The sequence below is a fragment of the Oryzias latipes genome, chromosome 5 (assembly GCF_053564925.1).
Source record: "Oryzias latipes strain Hd-rR chromosome 5, Olatipes_Hd-rR_3.1".
NCBI classification, from domain to species: Eukaryota; Metazoa; Chordata; class Actinopteri; order Beloniformes; family Adrianichthyidae; genus Oryzias; species Oryzias latipes.
The window spans coordinates 19029784-19051677 of NC_136241.1; the positions used below are offsets into that span (position 1 = coordinate 19029784).

Below are 21894 nucleotides of genomic sequence, written 5' to 3' on the forward strand. Positions count from 1 at the left end.
AGAGGCTGAGATGGAGGTAGCGGAGATGAAGATGTTGAGGTTCTCCTTAGGAGTGACCAGGTTAGACAGGATAAGGAACGAGTACATCAGAGGGACGGCTCATGTTGCCTGTGTCAGCGACAAAGTCAGAGAAGCCAGACTGAGATGGTTTGGACATGTTCAGAGGAGGGATAGTGGATATATTGGTAGAAGGATGTTGGAGATGGAGCTGCCTGGCAGGAGGGCGAGAGGACGGCCAAAGAGGAGATACATGGATGTCTTAACAGAGGACATGAAGTTGGCTAATGTTAGGGTAGAAGATGTCCATGATAGAGTGAGGTGGAAAAGGATGATTCGCTGTGGCGACCCCTGATGGGAAAAGCCGAAAGAGAAAGAAGACAATAGTTTCTGCAGAGCAGCAGAAGGTCATCAGAAACTTGCTACTGAGTTGTAGGTGGGACTGTTATCCCATCATCCCTTTGTTTACACTCTCTACCCAGCTATCTTACAGCCCCTCACAACTCCAAGCTAACAGTGGTGCAACAAAAATGCTGAGCAATGTTTGAGCAATTCAGCCGTAAAAAATTTGAGCCAGATACCAGCTCAGACGAGGAAGATGAAGACGTTAATGTATTTTTTTTGTTTGCAAAATGCGGGGAAGATAGACTTTGGCCCACCTCTTTTAATTTCCAGGTCCCAACTAAAAGCTTTTTCTAATGGAATTTTTTCTTCCATTTGAATAAAAATTTCTCAAATGCAGTTTTAATCTGAAAACCTTTTATAGTTGTCCTTCATCATGAGAAAAAAAGGTACAAGAATACGGTAAAAACACCAAAAACAATTTTCATTGGAGTGGGTTTTTGAAGTCTTCCGAACTGCATTGGATCCAAAATAAATTTAGTTTTCTTCACTTTACAAGTGTGTATGTTCACAGACTGATAACTATGTAAATGGATGTCCTTTAACTTTATCAATTTCCTAAATTGTATTCAGAATTTGCCTTTTCTGTGATTCACAGCACAGTAACTGAGAAAGAAACTGTCCAGCTCTGGTCTGTTTCTACAGATCAGACCTTCTGACCCCCCCTCTTTTCTCTGTTGGGAAAATCGGTTTCCTGTTCATAAGTTTACTTGACCCATCATGAGGTTAAACCCAAAAATGTTTAACTCCTGATTGATGAACCGGAGTAGCTTGTAACTATTTAAATTTAATATCTTTATTCTTTACCTAACAACAATGTGAAATGTAAGTTTAGCAATAGTTTTGAGTACATTTTTCATGGCGTAAAACAGTAACATTTCAAAATCAAGGTAATCAGCGAAGTTTAAAGTTTGTGTACATGCTTCATCAATCTACTGGTTAAGGTTTTTACTAACAAACTCAGTATAAGGCTGTGGTTAAGGTTGCTACAGAGTATTGCCAGGATTGAAAATCAATCTTTAATAGTGTTTCTAGATTGTCTTTCTAGAAGTATTGTCTTACCTGTATCATTAACTAGAGGAATATTTGTTTCAGAACAAATATAATCAATAATAATCACATGGTGTGAAATAGTTTGATTCCCTAAAATAAATTTTTTAATGTGTCTATGTATAGTCTATGTTTCTCACACATGCAAACTTAGAGGCACAAACCCCCAAAGAAACTTACTGTATTTAGAGCTGAATGAGAGTTTTGTTTGGTCAGCGTGGGGCATTAACCCATTTCAGAGGGCTGAGCATGCAGGCTCAGGATGAGGCCCCCCCTCTAGTTGCAGCAGCTCTTAATTCCGGTGCCTGGGCTGGCAGAGACTGGTGACCAGTGACCCTGAAGCAGGCGCCTCACCTCGCAGTGATTCAGATCAGCCAACCATGAAGTGGGCCACCAAACTGCTAGCCCCTGCACGACTGCTCTCCACCACCCAAGAGGGCTTAGAAAAAGGTCAGATAGGTGGACAGGGGTGTGAGATGACTACAAATATCTATGCATAAATATTCTTGTGTTTGCTTAGAGAAGCTGAGTGTGGAATGTGTAGTTTACCCAAAGTGTGTGCAGTCTGATTAGGGTCCTCAACCCAAGAGACAGGGTTCAGAGGGCACCAAATGGCATGGGGGGTGGGAGGGGGTAAAGGGCGGAAGGTGAAAGACGAAGGGGGTGGAGTTTCTAACCACGCCAGCATGGGCATTGGAGCCGCTGAATACCACTCCACTATGACCTGTTATGACAGGGATCAGGGCTTTATGCTGAGTGGCTTACTGCCACAACCCATAGTCTGAACTGACAGGGCAGACCCAGTTAATGTTGTTTTGATAGCGGGGGGGGGGGGGGGGGGGGGGGGGGGGGGCTGATGGGAAACATAACTACTTTCAAATGTAGGACTGAAGGAACATGGTTTAGGTTGTTACCAACTGTTTCTGTCAGAGGAGCTATCCCTGATATTCCTGGTATTTTGCAGTCAGGGACAGATGTTGTTACAGTGTATTCATTGTGTTAATCACTGCATGAATCACTGCATCTTTCACAGGACTGTGAAGTTGCCCAGTGTCCCAACAGCCACCCTGTTCCCCCAGGAACCAAAGTCCCTTCCCACCAGGGTCACAAAACCCAGTGGCGGTTTGGCTCGTGGGCCCCGGTTTGTTCCATTCTCACACTTTCAGACAATTTAATACTGGTTTGTTTACTTTGTGCTTTCTGGCTTCTTAACATTTCCTCTCTTCACGACAGTGTAGTGCCAGCTGTGGCAAAGGAACATGGATGCGCTTTGTGAGTTGCCGTGACGACCAGGGTGGATTGGCAGATGATTCAGCATGCGCTCACCTACCAAAGCCCCCTGCCAGCGGGGTGTGCTCAGTTGTAGCTTGTGGACAGTGGAAAGTGTTGGAATGGACATTGGTAAGAGATCCACTAAATTTAAGCTTAAATCCTCTATTTATTCATTCATTCATAAATACATCCATTAGCTATGTCTTTGGGACTTTGGTTATTAGAGCTTCATTGTGTTTGCTTTGTTCTTGAGACAATGCAGGTTATTGAGGGGGAAAAAAGAAATGCGAAACTTTTCATAACTTATTTTGAAAATGTTGACCCTTACCAATCTGCTTTGACTTTAAGTCAGAATGATAACCTTTCTTCAGACTTTCTAACTGTAATTTCAGAATTCTGGGAAAGGAAAAAGAAAAAAATCTGAATTTCCTATTGACCCTTTTCACGTGGCCCCTCTCTTCTATATTGTTTGCATGTGAGAAAGAAGAGTTGGGAGTAAAGCAAACATTTCTGGAGCTGAGAGATGCAAGAGGCAACAGTGAGGGGGTGCTCTTTATTTACAGATGTTTCTCATCTGAGTGCTTGTGATACAATGCATTTGGATTGCAAGTACACAATACACAGTGCACACAAATGCACCCTGTGTCCTCCCAAATATGCAGTGCAAACAGCAATATGATGCAAACACATAAGAAAATCACTCATTGGCCACAAAATTAGGGACTCTCTTATTATGCCAAACTGAGGCAAACATATGCTGTTATGATGATGTTCATACATTTTTGATGTCCATACCACCTTTGCTGACTCCTCTTTGTGTGGAGGAGTAGCAGTCTTATTGAGTTTTCCTTTACCTTTACCTGAAAATTTACATTATTATTAACTGGTTGACTTTTCTCGTCTCAATTTGTTGTGATACGTATAGGTTTGGTACATTTTATTTTTAATACACTTGAGTAACACAGGCTCATTTTAGCAAAGCGGGCAAAACCCAAATACTTACCGCTGTTTCCTGCTCTTTTCTGGAAACAAAACACAACTCAGGCTACCAGTCCTCCCATCATGTCTGTAAACTGCATCCACCCCAACTTGGAGCTGTTTGAAAAGCAGGCAAAAAGGTGCTAGACAACTGAACAATGCTGAGCTGGTGCTAATGGAAATACACCATAAGAAACCCCAGCCACAAAGCTGGACGGATAAACTGAGGACACAGTCTATCCTTCCCTCAGCAGGAATTCAAGACATTTTATGCTTAGGGGGATGACATATTCATAACCTAGAAAGGACATTCTGCCATTTTCCAACTGCTTTGATAAAGCTAAAAGAACCATGTCGCTCAGGTTTGTTTCAGTTATGTGTGAAAAAAGAGCTTCTATTCCTAAAGCCTTTATTCCAAGTCACTCGCACTACCTTCTTGGTTCGGGGTATGAAGCAGGTCAACTTGACCTGCATCTCAACAATGGAGCTGCTGCACTAACGGTTGGTTGATTAGATGTTTATGTCAAAGGGCAGTAGTGAAAGAAAAGTTTCTGACGTTTTGGCTAGTGAGTGTTGTTCATCTCAAGGGCAAAAATCTAAAGGCTTTCTGATAATTTAACTGCAGACTCTTTAAATAAATAAATGTAATTCATAAAGCTATACAAAAAATATACCTACATGTTTGTCACAATAAAAAAAGACTGTTTTTAGTCACATAAGACCAAAAATTCTCAACATCTCAGCAGCACACAATGTCCCTTCAGTGATTGTGTGTAAAACCATCCTATCATATGTTTAGTCTTGTGAAACATTGTGACAGGGCTGCATAGATGTCTGGTTAGTGTAATCCCTGGCCATGCTTTTTAGTTATGAAGTCCCAAATTGTTAATAATTAAAAAAAATGAATATGACTTTATACAATTACACAATAAACTAATAAATCTCTCATAAATATATAAAAAGATCATGAAATTGTGAAAAACCTGCACACATATCTTAAATAAGCCATTATATTATTAAATATGCTTTATTTTCTTTTAAAAACCTGTTCATAATATTAATATTTTAAATCTAGTCATATTAAATATTATTTTAATTCTATGTATTTTCTTTAGGAACTTGGATTTCAAAAATCTATATTTTCCAAAGTAGCTTTGTTTTTATTTCATGTTGCTGTTTTTCCCAATGACTTATTTATTTCAGAATGAGCTTTTTCAGCAGAATGAGTCTGTCTGTCAATCAAACCAAACAAGGCGGAGACACTTTATGTAAAATGTTGTGATTGCGTACTCCTTTACTCAGACATAAGCATCAGTTTTTGATAGTTTAAGATTAATTGAGCACCGGGTGCCTGTTGACCAAACCACGGAGGAGCTTTCTTTAAAAGCGCCGCTCGTCCACGTCTTGAAGTGCCCGTTGAAATACTCCGGACTGTCGTAATTTCCCAGTTTTCTAGCCCAAAAGTCGTTTGTGTATGCGTGGGTTTTTTTCCCAGGGGAATCCAGCTTCCTCCCACCGTCCAAAGACATGCTTCATAGGTCAATTGGCAACTCTAAATTGTCCATAGGTGTGAGTGTGAGTGTGAATGGGTGTGTGATTGTGGCCCTGCGACAGACTGGTGACCTGGTGACCAGGATGTCCCCTGCCTTCGCCCACAAGTGGCCGGGATAGGCTCCGGTAGCCCCGTGACCCCGAAAGAGATAAAACGGCAGAAGATGAATGAATGAAGTAGAAGATGAAAAAGTCGTCTGAAAGTTATGGGGGCTTTTTCTGTATTTTACACATACAAAAGGCGCACCCGGTTTTAGGGCCTGGGCACGTTAAAACATACTGGTAAAACATGCATGCTATTGTGTGTTTTCAAAAAGCCAGCGGGAGCAAAACTGAGTTGGTTGTGATTTCTTTTTTATTTTTTCAGTCATCAATCAGCATCCAAATATCTGTCAAAGTCCTCATCTTCTGTATCTAAAATAAACAGCAGGGCAAAATTTCTGTCAAAAATGCCAGGTTTTCTTTCGTAATTGTCCGTCTCGTTGCCATGCGGCTCCTCGTGAATGATGCCTGCTTTTGTGAAAGCTTGAAGGACAGTGGAAGCAGACACATTAGCCCAAGAATCTACAATTCATTCACTAGTTGTGGTGTAACCCGCCAGGCGCTGCCTCCCAGTCTTAGTCAAACTGTGTTGGGCATCCGTCATCCACCGCTTCCACGCTGATCGCAAACTTACTTTGGACGCCCTGTTTACAATCATTCTCCTGCAGTCCGAGCAGCTTTTCATTCTAATCCGTTGGAAGTTGCTTCGCCACCATAGTCGTTGCCCGGATGGAAAGATGACGGTGCTTAATAAAACGAAAGCACCATGACGGACCTCCTTAAAAATGTTCAATTTTCATTTCCTCTGAAAGCGTTACCGCCTTCAGTCAAATGGTGACTGTAGAGACGCTTCTTCCAGCTGTTCTCTGATCGTTAATCCATCGCTGGAGTTGGTCTTCAAACTCGCCTTGTTTTCACGGAAACTCAGCTGCGTCTTCTTGACCTGTCGGAGTTTGTTTTCCAGCTTCCTTCACTTGTGAACCATTGATTCATTAATCTTGAATTCTCTCACAGCTGCTCGATTCCAATGTTCCTCCATGTAGCTGATAGCTTGCAGTTTAAACTGTGCTTCATAATCATGTCTCTTTGCAGCATTTTCAGGGTTTCCAAAACTATGTTGTTCTGCATCATGCACTGCACTTCAGTACTATTCAGGGTTGTGTCTTCTTTCACGTCCTCTCTTCCCTCCTTACCGTTCTCATGCTGTCCTCTCCGACATCCTCTATAACGAAGTCACGCAACAACACCTCAGGCGCACCGCCCCACAGGGTCCTCTGTGCATTTTTGAGAAAATTTAAGACTTTCAAGTGTGCCTTATGGTTGTTTAAATATGGTATTTATCGGTATATATATAATAAGGGTATCAGGAGCATCAACAATGCACAGCTGATTTGTTTCTTTTTCCCCTACTGGACTAATTAAGCATCCAGGTCCATTCATTTTTCAAAATAAAAGATAGATCAGACTCAGAATCTCTGAATGATTTCATGAACTCAAAAACTAGAACTCTTCAAAATAAATAAACCTGATCGCTCAACATATTCAGTGTCTTCCATGTATTGTAAGTGAGATTAACTCAGACGCTCCATGTAGAGATCAGCCTAAAACATTAGCTGGTAGCTCCTCCCACACGCTGCTGTGGTGTCAAGCTTGAAAGAACACAATTTTGGAAAGGTGGGTCGGGGCGGCAAAGTCCCAACAACAGGTTAAATGCCCGGGCCATTGAGCGTCTGGTGCGTTAATGGAGCTCCAGTACTTAGAAGATTATCAGAACTCCAACAGCCACCCAGCCTAATTTCGTCCGCTGCTATATTTTCATGAGAAAAACACCCCGCCGAACTGACCCTAAAACTGCCCAAATTATGCTAACCCGCCTGAAGCCATTTTACCCACAAATTTAATTGGGGCGGAAAGCCCAATCTGGCAAAACTGATGACGTGTTGAGGTGCATACTCCCACCTCGTGTTGAAGGGTTCAACCGCACGTTCGCTGAAGCAACTTTGATCGATGTAGTTAGGGTGCTGCTGCTTATGTCTGAGTAAAGGAGTAGCCAATCACAAAAGTGTCTCCGCCTTGTTTGGTTTGATTGACAGACAGACTCATTCTGCTGAAAAAGCTCATTCTGAAATAAATAAGTCATTGGGAAAAACAGCAACATGAAATAAAATAAAAAAGCTACTTTGGAAAATATAGATTTTGAAATCCGATTTCCTAAAAAGGACATAGAATTACAATAATTAATAATAATTAAAACCAAACAATTTTAAATACTGTTTTAAAACAATAAACTGTTTTAAAAGCAAAATGATATATATCTAATAATATTATTGCTCATTTAAAATCTGTGTGCAGGTTTTTCACAATTTCATGATCTTTTTACGAGAGATATATTGGTTGATTATGTGATTGCACAAAGTCATATTTATTTTTAAATTATGAACAATTTGGGAATCCATTTTTAGTAGGCAGCTGTTGCATATGTGTATATGAGAGTTTTATGTAATACAGAAAGTAGAGAAGTTAAGGAGGAGCTAAGAGAGACTTGATTTGCATTGTTTTTTCTTTCTAAGAAATGCTTCATAAAGACAAACAATGACTGTATGATTGGCACTAGAAGAGGCCTGTGCTAAGATGGTCGGGAGCTTTCTACTGTTTATAGTGTGAAAATAACTCTTTGGGAAATGTGAGATCACAGCTACCAGGTAGGAGTTGTGGTTTGCAGTATAGTTTCTGTCTCTATGTAGAGATTCTAAATTCACCGAGTAATTCTAAATTGACAGGCTCTGCAGTCGGACTGCATTTTTCTCTGTAATCATACCGGTAATGTCCAGATCTTATCCTACGTTTGCAATAGTGTTATTCATTCAGAAACAAGCAACTACTACTATTACGAACATGAAACCTAGGCTGATAATAAAGAGCTGTTTTGAAAAGTTTTTTTTTCCATCAGAACCTCATCAGATAATAAATAATGTACTTCTCACCTTTGTGTTTTTAGTGCTCAGTGACCTGTGGACAGGGGTTGACAACGCGACAAGTGCTGTGCGTTGACTTTAATGAGCAAGAAGTGAATGCTAGTGAGTGCGATCCAGATGATCGTCCTACCACCCAGCAGGACTGCGCCATGTCTCAATGCCCGTCCCGTTCCAGTGAGTCCCGACCTTTGCCATCCTCGCCAAATGCCAGAAGCAGCCTTCCACACAGCCAGTCCCACCAGTGGCGGACCGGACCTTGGGGAGCGGTGAGTCCTCTTATGGTTTTGATTAGCAAGCTCTTTTGATAAGGCCTTTGTTTGGCAAGTCCAGACAGGAAACTCAGAAGTCTTGAATTAGATATGAGGTTGTATTGTAACTAAAGTATAGCATGCCGTTTTCGTTAATTAACTTAATTATGTTCATTCCAAGAGTTAAAGTCACTATAGCTGTCCCACATTTTACCCTAACCCACTTGGAAATTAATTAACGATTTAAACAAAACCCCACCTAGATTTGATGCAAACCAGAAAGCAATGAATATTCTAATGCCTTATAAAGTCCACATGAGGCAGATGTCAAACAGAAGAAAATTTCAATTATCTTTGACACTAAAAATAAAAGAATTAAAGTATGGTATCAAAACTATTTCAGTTTTGTTTTTTGTTTTTCTGGCAGTTAAGGGGACAAAGGATTTTTTTTAAAGATTAACTGTTTTAGGTTTAATAAAGTTCAGATTTTCTAAGAACTAGGGGAAACAATCTTTTGATAGGTATAGTATGGGTTGACCAATAGTTGGACTCAACCACTTCAGAATTTACTTTGTTTTACCCAATCACCCAATTTTTTGTTATTTTATTGAGTTAAGTAGAGTTTACTCCAGTTGACATGCTCTATCCGCTCCATTTATTCTGTGCACAATTGTATGGGGGACATCAGAAATGATCTGTTCAGTGTTTATATGTTTATGGCTTTAACCCCTCCAACACAACTGTTAGTTTTGAGTGTTATTCAATTCAAACAACTTTATCTATCCCATAGGGGTATTTTTTAAGCAGGTAAGCAGGTACACAATGGGTCCCACTATTAGAGAGACAATTCCCAGCTAAATTTAAACCTTCAGTCTCCCAGTCCCAGCTGTGATACTCTTTTTTTTTTTTGGCTGAGTACACAGAGGCATTGTTTAAATTTGTGTTTGACAGTTTTTAGCATTGTATCTGGACGAACAATCCAGTTTCTTTATTGTGTCAGGAAGAACATCCAAAAAACAAACTCAAGAATGGGAATTATATACATGATGATTTGCTGTGGTGACCACTAGAGGAAGCTGCCATAACGTTAAGTAAAATATTAGAGTAATGTACTGTGAACTCAAAGTCACACACATATTAGTGTAAGGTGAGTTGCAGATGGATGTTGTGGATAAAAACACAAATCTGGAACAAGATTTCCAGGTTTGAGTCATATCAGCAACAAAATCCTCCAATTAATTCTGAATGGCAAAAATTAAGTCTATATTAGTATGGGCACAATGGCTAAAATTTACTCAGCCTCCTTTAAGAACATTCCCAAAATGGGCAACAAATTACACCGCTTTTTAAGTCAATATGTGGGTCCAGCAAACTGAAAATCAGAGAAAAAAAAGCCCCAACAAATGCATAAATCTAAGGTCTGATATGATCAAAACAGCTAAGAAAGTAACCCCACTTTTCATGAATGAAAAACACAAAAGGAATTAAAATTGAAAGACTGTTTATTACCAGGACATACATAAGTTTAGTTTTAATGTAAAATTTGATATTTTTTAGCAAACACAGGAGGCAGAGGTGGAGGTAGCAGAGCTGAAGATGTTGAACTTCTCATTAGGACTGATGGCTAGAATCAGAAATAAATATATCAGAGGGACAGTTTATGAAAAGCTAGATTAAGATGGTTTGAACGTGTTTAAAAGAGGGACAGTGAGAAGGCAATGACATTTGAAGTTGAGATAAGAGTTGGACGTTCGGATATTTATACAAGAAGTCTAAAAGTGGTGAAGGTTCTTCAGGTCAGATGATAAAAGGATCTAATTGCTACTGGCGGCCCAGACCTGTAGATCCTATTCTTTGTATTGATGGACTTTTTGAAAGAGCAATAAAGTATTAAGTGGTTATCTCTGTCCAAAGATAACTCTGACATTTGAATAATTCTGGGAAGAGAATAAATCTATTTCTGGGTACTCTTCCTTCCTCTGTCCGGGGGAAGCAAACTTTAATATAGCAACAGAATAGTCCAATCATCTGACCTAAAATGTCTCTAAGCCTGCTCTTTTTCTCCTCTGAATAGTCATAAAATGTACTTTAACGCGCCCATTATTAGAACCCAAATTCCAGAGAAAATAATTTTTTTATTACACTTAAATATTGAGAAAAAAAGTTATCAAAATGTTTTATTTGAAACAGATAAGGTGTTACTGGCAAAATACTGAATCAGTTTGACTTCCGTTTACAAATAAATTTGCTTTCTGATCTACCGGTAATCTGATTAAAAATATTGATTTTGTTGTTGTTGTCAAGTTTCATTTATAAAAACAATGTTTATACTTAGAAAATAGTTTGGGATTTATAACAAACACAGGTAGACCTTTAATCCATATTTTAGCATAATGTTTAAATATGAATTTTTATGTTAAAAAACACTTAATAGTTGTTTTCACCTAAAATAACATATTTATTTGAACCAAGCCTTATTGGGTGAGCTCATTTGGAAATCTGTGGCTACTAATGGTTTGGTACAAAGGGTGTGAAAAACAATATATCAAATTACAAATGTTTTGCAACTATCATTACTTGTGTTGCATAACCTCATCAAAAGATCTGGAGAAACTGATGAAATCTCTGCGTTCAAGGGACAGGGCCAAACCTGCAAGCAGTCTTTGATCCTTCAGACGACAATGCATCACTTTTTGGCACGATTGGGACATTTATAAAGGGGACTGAAAATACTTCCAGACACCAACCACTGTTGGTATAAATCCCATTCCCTCAGTTGATGCTAAAGTTTTGTCATACAAGTACTTTCTGTGTACCAGGACTTATTCAATATTGACTGTTCTAAAGTGCCAAAGTGTTCTGGATTCTCTAAATATTGAATTTAAAATTCTTGTTTTCAAACTTATATTGTCTCCTCTAGGCTAGAAATAAATTAGCACACAGCTTTTAATCAGACCTGTAGCATGGATCACAACAAAGTGGACTCATTTTTTGTAAACAAAAGTAAAGTGGTTCATTTGAAATATTTTTGTCATAGCTGTGTTGTGTTTTAAATTAAACATTTTCATTTCTTTTGAGTTTTAAAAATGCCCCAGCTTTACCAGACCAACCCGGAACGGAACGTTTTTCCTCAAGAGTTTCCCGTATATTTTTGTAACAACAGTGCTCCAGCACATGTGCAGGAGGCTTCCAACGACGGGTGGTGGTGTGCCAGGATGAGAATGGTTACCCTGCCAACAGCTGTGAGGACAGCAGCCGACCCAACGAGCAGCGGTCTTGTGAGTCGGGTCCATGTCCTCAGTGGGCTTACGGCAGCTGGGGAGAGGTGAGAGTACTATTTTACATAAAACTCACAGTAGTTTTTCCGATATTTTTAATGCACCTTTAAATGGCCAATAGGGCATGACATTTTAACATGTGAAACACACATATCTGTCCTTCTGTCTGCAGTGCACTAAGCCATGTGGGGGTGGAATAAAGACGAGGCTGGTGGTGTGTCAGCGTCCAAACGGCGAACGTTTCAACGATCTGAGCTGCGAGATCCATGACAAGCCACCAGATCAAGAGCAGTGCAATACTCAGCCTTGCCCTTCTAGCCCTCACTGGAGCACAGACCCATGGAGCTCGGTACGCTCATAAAACAATACTTTGTCTTTTAGTGTACTCATTTTTAAATATGTTACTCCTTACCACGCAGTAGTACCTCTGCAGTTTCTTCAACAGCAGCACTCAGTGGGGCAAGCGACTGTACAAAACTCCTTCATCCAGAAAGTTCATATCAGTTACACTCAAACAGTAAAGATACCCTCTCTAGCAAAATGCCAAAAAAAGAAGTACATAACAATCTAATCCAGTGACAGCTGTGACCATAAGAGTATATAAACGACTGTGTTGGTCCAAGCTACCTAACTGTTTTTTAACTGTTTATTAGCTTTTTTATTCTTCAAGATAATTTTGTATTACCATCAAAGTTAGTGCTGTAAAATACTGTTTTTAAGATAATTTATTAAGATATTTTGTCCTTTTTTATCCCATGTATATAGCATTAACTTTAAACGTGACTTACATTGTGTTTTAGCTCTTTGTATTTGCACATTTAGCCAATCACTGTTTTAATGCAAATGCTGATGAATGTTTTTGTATATCAGGAATATACAGTAGGAAGCCTGTTTATTTTATTTTTTCTTACTATCCAAAGAATGACCTTGTAATCTTTGAGCATAAGGTGATACGTAATGAACTACAAAAGCACCAGCTTACACTGGAGAACATCTGAACTGTGTAGAGCATATACACTCAGTGGCTACTTTATTAGGTACACCTGTCCAACTTCTCATTAACACAAATGTCTAATCTGCCAATCACATGGCAGCAACTTAATGCATTTAGGCACATAGACATAGTCAAGACCATCTGCTGCAGTTCAAACCGAGCATCAGAATAGGAAAGAAAGGAGATATAAGTGACTTTGAACATAGCATGGTTGTTGGTGCCAGATGGGCTGGTCTGAGAATTTCAAAAACTGCTGATCTACTAGGATTTTCACCCTTAACCATCTCTGTGGTTTACAGAGAATGGTCTGAAAAAGAGAAAATATCCAGTGAGTGGCAATCCTTTGGATGGAAATACCTTGTTGATACCAGAGGTCAGAGGAGAATGGACAGACTGTTTCAAGCCAATAGAACGACAACAGCAACTGAAATAACCTTGGTTACAACTGAGGTTTGCAGAGGCGCATCTCTGATCACAGAATATGTCCAACATAACAAAACATAACAATGAGTTCACTGGACTCAAATGGCCTCCACAGTCACCAGATCTCAACCCAATAGATCACCTTTGGGATGTGATGGAACAGGAGATTGGCATCATGGATGTGCAGCCAGGAGATCTGCAGCAACTGTGTGATGCTACCATGTCAATATGGACCACACTATCTGAGGAATGTTTCCAGTATCTTGTTGAATCAATACCATGAAGGATTAAGGCAGTTCTGAACTCTAAAGGGGGTCCAACCCAGTACTGACAAGGTGTACCTAATTAAGTGGCCGGTGAGTGTATGTCCCTGTTGCATCTTTGAAATGGCTATTGTATTAAGAATTTAGTTTGTCTATAGGCACATGTGACTAACCGTATTGAGAGGCTTCATGCTATCGTTTCTGTTGTTTCCCTTACAATAAGATCAACCCTACAACTTGTCTGAGTAGATTAGTGTCAAGCGTCTCTATATTTGTGCTAATGAAAGATGGTAGTCATTGTGTTTCAGCTTGGTTTTGGCCCACATCCCCTCACAGCGACCAAATTAATTCTTTAGAATTCCTCTTCCTCCAAGGTGCTCATATATATATGTCAATTAGTCTTTTTTAATTGTTTAATTTTGTACAGTTTGTTCCAGGAGTTATCGAATGTGATCTTTCGTGTTCCATAATACCTCACCTTGAACAAATACAACTCAGCTATAGCCTTTCAGCAGTGTTACTTACACGTATGTGGTGCTTTGGCCAAATAAGGGAGATCTGAGGTAAAAACATCAAAATTGAATCACCGTTTTAGTTGGTGTAGCCTTTATCTCGTGGCGCATTGTTTTTTTTTTTGTCATTTTGTTTCTTTTCATGAGCAGTTGATTCACCGATCCGATCAATCTGAAAGTTTTCCACACGTTTGATGAACTGCTACCAAACTGTGTTTTGAATTGTTCATCGGATGCCTTGCTTAGTCACACTTGTTACACATGTGATCACAGCTTAAGTTAACAGTGTTTTGCATTCAGTTTTCATTTTGAGCCAACTTCATATGTCTACCTCAGTCTCTATTATTATTGCCCCATGTTTTGTTTTTCTTTCCCGTGCACTGGAGGGATTTAGTCTGGCTAAGATTAAGTGTGAGTTAGTGAGTGCCGTTGATTGCCCTAAGGATAAATCTGGGGTTTTACACCACCTCCCACCTTGTTTAATTGCCTCTGGAGGACAGTTGAAACTAATTTAGAATCTGTGCTTAGGTGCAATTTTGCCTTCAGCCCACCCAGTTGACTCCTCTTGGTCATAAATGTCTGTATTGACATGACACCTTATTTTAAGGGCCTGTTAACACAGCAGTGACCACATTATTCACTACACATTATTTGCTAATGAGAACTATGGCGTGTAATGACTCCCATGTGTTTTTGTGAGGCTTTGTAAAATCCAATTGAGGTTAAATCAGTGAAAGTAGGACAGTCTCAATTTTAGTATCACATTTCAGTGTGAGAACTCCACTTGTGCATAGTAGTAGTGCAAAAACATATATGCCTAAATGTATACAGGCTCCTAAAATAAGTGTATAATGTGTTTATTATCCAATAATGGCAGTATTAGTCTGTGTCAAGCCAATGTTTGTATATTTATGTAAGTACCTGTATTTATTGTGCATTTATCTTTTGTTATGTCAATATTTAATTTTTTTATGAATCTGTTGGATTTTTGTTTCTTTCCAGAAAAAGGTTATGATTAAAGTCAAGTAGAGGTACTATCAAAGTCTTTTATTTTTCATTTTTTCCATCTTACAAAAATAAAACCTTTGAAACACATCAACTTATGCAACCCTGATAACATGTCAAAACATAAATAACATGTTATTTTTTGGAAAAACCACAAGTAAAAAAATAAATTATGCATATTGCAGCTAATGCATGACTTGGTACTTGTAGAAAAAACAAAAGTGAAGCAGGAAAATGCTTTGAAAACTGTCTTTTCTCCAGCCAGTTGACTCAATGGGGCTTTTTTCTGAATGAAAACTCACAAATCACTGAGCAATAATCTTGTTATTGTATGTAATCAGGGTCTCTGCTGTCGTTTTTTTTACAATGTGTCACTGGATTAAAAATGTATCCATCAAAGTGAATCCGTCATGTGTAAGAGGGCCTCAAAATACTTCATTGACCATGCTCAGTCACTCATGATGAACACCCAAACTATTTCTGGGGTGCTCATTGACGCATTCCCACCGCTGAACTTGCGAGCAGCCTTTGGCCCTTCCTCATAGGCCCCCTCATTGTGGCCTAATGGTATTTAATGACGATGTGTCACTGTGAATGTCGGTGATGGTGACTTGAATGAGGGGAGGTGTCAGCAGTACAATGCAGTGGTTTATTGGTGGGTCAAAGGCCACGTTTGATCTTGGAAAGCCCCCCCTACCGTTCCATCCTATCATCACATGTGGACCTCTGGGAAAATGTCTGTGATCCGGGGTTTAGAGAAAAAGAAGCTGTTCAGCAGAATTGCTGGATGCTGGGGCCACAGAGTGCACACAGCAGCTTTGATTTTGTAGCTAAATGTGTGCGTTTTCAGTTGTGTTAAATGTTTTTCTTGCTATAAATATTTCTTAAAATAACAGAAAAGTTTGATTGTAAGAAATGTCAGAACTACATACATCATGTCTTGAGGTGTACTTTTTTTTTTTTTAGTTTTGAAGGTTTGAAGGCTCTTTTGGTTTGTTGTAACTTTGAACACTTTAACACAAAAACTGAGAGCATACCAATGCCTCTAGACTCCAGAAAAAACACACTCTAAGCAACACAATCAGAAGATAGTTTAATCAAATTTGCAAATATTCAAAAACATACACATTGTTCTTTTTTTGTCCTGAACATACATTTTGCAGCCGCCCCCCCCCCCCCCCCCCCCCTAATTTTATCGACTCTTTGATTTAGAAACCTGTAAATATATTAGCTCTAGCTTCTCTCACATGCTGCTTCACATGTTCTCTGTGAATGAGGTTGAGAGGTCACAGCTCGTTTCAGTGTGGTCCAGGCGGTCCTTTCCCGGTCAGGACAGAGCCACACGGTCTGCCACGCACTCATTCAACTCTGGGCCTGTCACTTCGCATCCATCCCTGCATCCACCCCCTTTTTATAATCCAAGCACCGTCCAGCCCGCCAGCCCTCCCTCCTGTGATGCAGTTCTGTGTGTGTGTGTGTGTGTGTACTACATTAGCCTTTCAGTAACTCAGTGAACCCGGAGATGAGAAAAAAAGTGCTTCCTGCTGAGCAGACACTGTTTGTGCTTAGAGTAGCGTCTTTTCTGCCTTTCTAGCCATAGAAAGATGCACCATGACCCAAATTACGGTTTACTTTTTCCCCCCCCACAAGTTATTCTCAAAGTCGTGACCTCAGCTTTCTATCATCTCCTCCTCTCCAGTGCTCAGCCTCCTGTGGAAGAGGTTTCAAATCCCGTAAAGTGAGCTGCGTGACCGGGTCAGGCCGTGCTGTCCCGGAGGAAAACTGCCAGCACTTGTCCCCCAAACCCAGCAAGCAAAGGCGCTGTCGAGGTGGACGATGCCCCAAGTGGAAGACAGGCAGCTGGGGAGAGGTGGGATTCTTTAACCCTGTAATATAACATTCTCTGTTTGCACACCGCCAGACATGTCAGCATTCTTTTGCTCACAGTCTTCCCTTTTTTTATTACTCACCATCTTATGTTCGTGCATGTGTGTTAGCTTCTCCCTTGAGGAGGTTGCTTCAGTAGAGGTGAAAATTGTGTATGCTGTCAACTTGCAATCCACTGGATGCACTGAAGTCAAATTCAGTCTCTTTTATATTTCCTCTTCCTCTGACCTTCACCTTCCTCCACTCTCCATCTCTTTTATCCTCCTTTTCTCAGTGTGTCTTCTCCAATAGGAACCACATGTCAGCCTTTTTTTCTTTAACCCTACTAGAGGCAATTCACTCACACATGACTGTGCCAGACAAAAACTCACAAAAAAGCACATGGGTGTCTGCCCCGTACTTGTTTCCCTTTTACCTTCCCTTCCTCTGCTCTGCACGTCTCTTTTCCCCTCCGCTTCTTCAGTTCGAGCTGCCCCGAGCGCAGAGTAACAGATGTGCTCCATATGTCAGAGAGGATGTGCTTAAAACCAGCTGTGGAGGAGGCAGTGTGCAAGAAGTAAATGACAATCACCTATACCAGAAGCATTGGCGATGTTACAGATACTGTGGTATTCAGAGAGTTTAAGCTTTTTATTCTGCCCTAAAAAACATTAAAATCAGAGTTTTGCAATAAAATTAAAATCACAATAGCATACAGTAAAGGAACAAGATTAAAATATATTGTTTTTTGGTAATAAACAATGATATGTTCATCAGTGTTTGGCAAGATAAGCTGAAATGTCTTTGAAAAATGCTAAGAAACTTCTGTGCATACTATTATTTTTACTTCTGGATTAATACAACATATGATAAATACCTTTGAATTGATGTGACATTAAACTTTAGCCTTATAAATTTTTTTCTTTAACCCATACAGGGTTTGCAAGAGAGTTTATATAGTGTCAATAAATAAAATCATTGTAATAAAATAATCTTAATTGTTTTTAAAGTTGGTGACAATTGAACCAAATAGATTAAAAAAATAATAAAACTGTGTAATCTTATTATTAATAAACTATTATAAAACAATATTGTTACTAATTTCTGTCACCAAAAACTTTCAGACAGTGCGCTGTTGTTGCTTACACGCGGAGTAATAAAGTAGTACCTGTGCTGTTTTCAGTGTTCAGCTTCTTGCGGTGACGGCGTGCAGCAACGAGAGGTTTCCTGCCACGACGAAGGTCACCGGAGCCCGCTTGAGACCGGCTGCACTCAGCGCTCCCGACCGCCGTCCAGCCAGAGCTGCCGTGTCGCCGACTGTCCCTCTCGGTACCGGTGGAAGGAAGGGGAGTGGCAAACGGTAAGCGGACGTCCACGCCTACATGGGCGAACAAGAGTGATGAGGCGACTGGCCGCTCTTCCGCTCCTTCACTCAGCTGCGGATGAATACGTGAAAGTGCAGCTTTCGTTCTCTTTATTTTGTATTTTATTTTGAGGATTTAAAAAGAAAAGGGTTATGCTAACAGTTTAAGTTTTCTCAGTTTTAAATGCCGACTCAAGGACAATTAACTTAATTTTTAAATATAAAAAATACGTAAAAACAAAGCGAACAGGAATTTGAGCCCCATAACTTTATCGTTTGAGGCTGGGTCACCTTTACAGTATGAATCAAAAAAGTATAACAAAAAATAGGATTTCTCTATTCTCGAATGTGGTCTTTTTCTGTTTGCTGGAAAACGAAAACGTACTCATACCTTTATTTAGTCGGCACTTCAATTTGCAATATGCGTATAGTTACATTTTCATCTGTTGTAAAAGCGTCCCCAGTGCTCTTTTAATGATAAGCAAGCTGTGTTTATTTAAAAAAAAAACTTGTGTCGTTTTCTAAGAGGACAAAGCTTCTGCAGAGCAGCACTAGCCCAAGAAATCCACCTGAGTTGCAGGCGGGAGTGAGCCAGCCTGATTTCCCATCATGCCATTTTTTTTTAACTCTCTCCCACTTGCTTACAGCCCCTATTATGATGTATTCTGTTTGGAAGAGTTGCTGAATTAATATGACAGGATTCAAGTGATACCCGTATTTTTGCCATAGTATTTGTTTTATTTTTGACATGTTGAATTAGAAACAGAAAGTGATCAATTAAGAGTTATTAAATTCAACTGTGCTGTCTTGCAGTCTGTAAAAATGCTATATAGTGGAGGAGCTTATTTGTTTTGCCCACTACTATTGTTTAGTTCTATGTAGGAATGAAAATATCTCTAGTTTTGCTCCAATTATTTGAATAGTTATGAAGAGCATCCCATAACTGTGTGATTTAGTGCGTGCACATCAATGCTACAGTAATGGCTTTGAACTAGAGGTACCATGAAGTTGTCGGAATGGGTTAAATGGACAAACGCAGATATAGACAAACCTCTTTATTTACACAGCAATGATATTTGAGGCTGCCTGAAGGAGGAAAAACAGAATAGTAACTATTATCAAGCAAAGACTGACCAGTTTTGACTAAAAGTTTAATCTTTTCCATTAAAGATCCTCTCCGCTAAAAATCATGTGTTTTTTAACATATTCTTGAAAGATTTTTCTGATAATGGAGCACATATATGGAGAAATACAACTTCAAGATTGTATTTCTGAATATTTCTTTATTTGAACAGTCTTAAATCAGGAGCAAGTGAAAAAGTGCAATTTGAAAAAGCTTGTAGATGTGATGTAGAAGCTACGATCGGCGAGCCACAGGCTTCCTGCTGTGCTCCATTCTGATGCCTCCACTTTTTTTTTTTTTTTTTTAACTTGTCCTGTCCAACAGCTAGGCAAACAGATGAGAGCTGAGGGCCTCTTGTGTTGGACATATTTTATTTTAACAAGAGGGGTTATTCATCTTCAGACAAACCAAAGGTATGTCTGAATAAACCCCTTTTGTAATTGAGGCCAAAATTTATTAATTTCAATCATGTTTGAAAATCTTTGGTGTTGGACCGGACGGAAAAGGAAAGGGGGGAAGAAGAGAGAGGGACGTTAGAGAGAGGGGGGGGTAGGAGGGTGATAATAGGAGGGGAAGGGGGGTAAGACCATGAAGCAGCATAGAGCAGACAGGTTTACTGGTTGTTTATCGTTACGGTACGGTTCAAATGTAGTACAAAAAGGGCGGGGCCTGTTCACACACACTCAAATATTATCAACACACCTGCTAGCCGCAAAAATGTCCACATGTCAACATGCACACAAAACAGATAGTGTTCACGAACGCATACCTATGCCTTTAAACCAACTAGTGTGAAATCTTTCATTCATTCAATCATGCAAACTATTAGTGCAAAGGTGAGCTAACACCTGTGCTCAGGTGAGTGTTTATGTTCTTCTAAAATGGATGGTGGAATGTGAAAAGAAGGAGGAGGAGCGCCCAGCCACCCCCACACCCATACCCCCGCCGCAGCAGCAGCGGCAGCCGGAATTCCCCCAACGCCACACGGGAACAGGCAGGGAACAACCGCCCCCCGGGCGACCAAGACTGCCACCCAGGCCAGGGCCAGCCGGACCGCCGCGAGGCCCCCAGAGCCAGAGAGCAGGGAGGCGCAGAGGGAAAGAGAGCGCCGCCCCAGCCCAGCCAGGAAAGCAGCCCCCCGCCGCGCCGGAAGAGCCCAACGCAGGGCCCCACCGGAGAGGGACGCCCACAGCCCCAGACGAGCACCCCACCACCACCCAGGAGTTCCGGGCATCCCCCCGCCCCGACCCCAGGTACGAGCCAGGACCCCCCAAGGGAGACCCGCTCCGCACTCCAGGCAGCCACCCACCCGGCCCACGGTTGGTCCAGGTAGGAGCAAGGCAGGGGCCCGCCGCCCCCGCCCAGGAGGGGGGAACCCCGGGGAAAAAAGGGCGGCCCACAAGGGATGTTATAAATATGGCCCGACCAGGCTCGGCCATGTTGGAAGTTTGGCGGGGCCCAGCGCCCAGGGGCAAGGACCAGGACCCACCCCCCAGGGACACGAACACCCCCGGCTCAGGTGTAATATGAACCCCCCCACCGTGCGGAGAGAGCACCGCCGGGCCCAGGGAGCCGGCACCCAAGGGACACGGCCGCCATCGCCAAGGGGCCCACACCCCCCACCAGGGAAGGGGTAGGGGACAGATGGACCCAGGTCCCACCTTCCTTGTAAAATGTGTGTGCGTGTATGGGTGTTTGAGAGGGTGTTTGTGTGCATGTGTGTGTGTTTATGTTTGAATGTATATATTGAAGGGGGAGGGGTGTGTGTACTAAGGGGGGTGCAGTTAAAATTGGCGAGTAGGGCACTAAGGGGACATCTCCTGATTACTCACAGTGATGTCCCCTCACCCTCCACACCAAGGGGCCCTAAATGTCTAAGGTGCGGTTAAAATTGGCGGGTAGGGTGCCAGGAGGACATCAGCTGCTTGCTTGCAGTGATGTCCAAGCACCCCCCCTACCAAGGACCCTACATGTCTAAGGTGCAAATAAAACCGAAAGAGGGGGGGCCCACTCCATACGGCAACCATAGGAGGGGGGCCACTCCCAAGTAGCCCCCCCCCAAGGCGCATCGCAGGCTAGACCCCCCACCCCCTCACCCTAATATGAGGTTATATAAGGAAGGGGGTAAGTTGGGGACAGCTGGTAGACTGTCCCCCGGTGGTCAAACAGCCGTCCCCCAGCCCACCCCCAGCAAAGGGGCCAGGGCCACCAAGCCCAGGGGCCCACCCCCGGAGGCGCCGACACCCCAGGCCCGGCACCACCCACCCCACACAGAGAGAGAGGAGCCAGAAAGCGTCGCCCCCCCCCGGAGCAAGCCCAGGCCCCCACCCCCAGACGCCGGCCCTAGAAGAGCTCTGGTCAGGCCTCGACGGGACCGAGGAGGCCAACCGGCCGAGGCAACCACTGATTGCCTCAGCGGAGACCCCGACCCGCTAGCCCCCCCGACCCGTACTAATAATGGGCCCCCCCTCCCCCCCAGAACGCCCCCCCACAGGACAGGGCCGACAAGCCCCCCACCCCACCCCACCCCAGACCCCGCAGCCGAAGCGGGC

At 41.7% G+C, this 21894-nt stretch overlaps 1 protein-coding gene and 1 long non-coding RNA gene across 4 annotated transcripts in view; one reads left to right on the forward strand and one right to left on the reverse strand.

Annotated features, from left to right (window-relative positions):
- The window catches only part of adamts9 (ADAM metallopeptidase with thrombospondin type 1 motif, 9), a 51299-nt gene that overhangs the window by 20095 nt on the left and 9310 nt on the right, over positions 1–21894 (forward strand). For 2 of the 3 annotated variants that reach the window (XR_013656051.1, XM_011475080.4), the window contains exons 24-30: positions 2483–2590; positions 2683–2850; positions 8291–8533; positions 11679–11840; positions 11966–12142; positions 16690–16860; positions 18040–18216. Coding sequence is in view for 2 of the 3 variants with exons in the window: in XM_011475080.4 (XP_011473382.1) it covers positions 2483–2590; positions 2683–2850; positions 8291–8533; positions 11679–11840; positions 11966–12142; positions 16690–16860; positions 18040–18216 (1206 nt within the window). In the remaining variant the exon portion in view is untranslated. Of the gene's footprint in view, positions 1–2482; positions 2591–2682; positions 2851–8290; positions 8534–11678; positions 11841–11965; positions 12170–16689; positions 16861–18039; positions 18217–21894 lie in introns of those variants that run through there. The other variant, XM_078947381.1, reaches the window with a different exon arrangement.
- On the reverse strand, positions 16736–18165 carry LOC105354100 (uncharacterized). Its single transcript, XR_013656052.1, has 4 exons — positions 18025–18165; positions 17293–17408; positions 16961–17199; positions 16736–16876 (listed from the first exon to the last, which is right to left on the reverse strand). It is a non-coding gene; the product is annotated as an uncharacterized LOC105354100 (long non-coding RNA).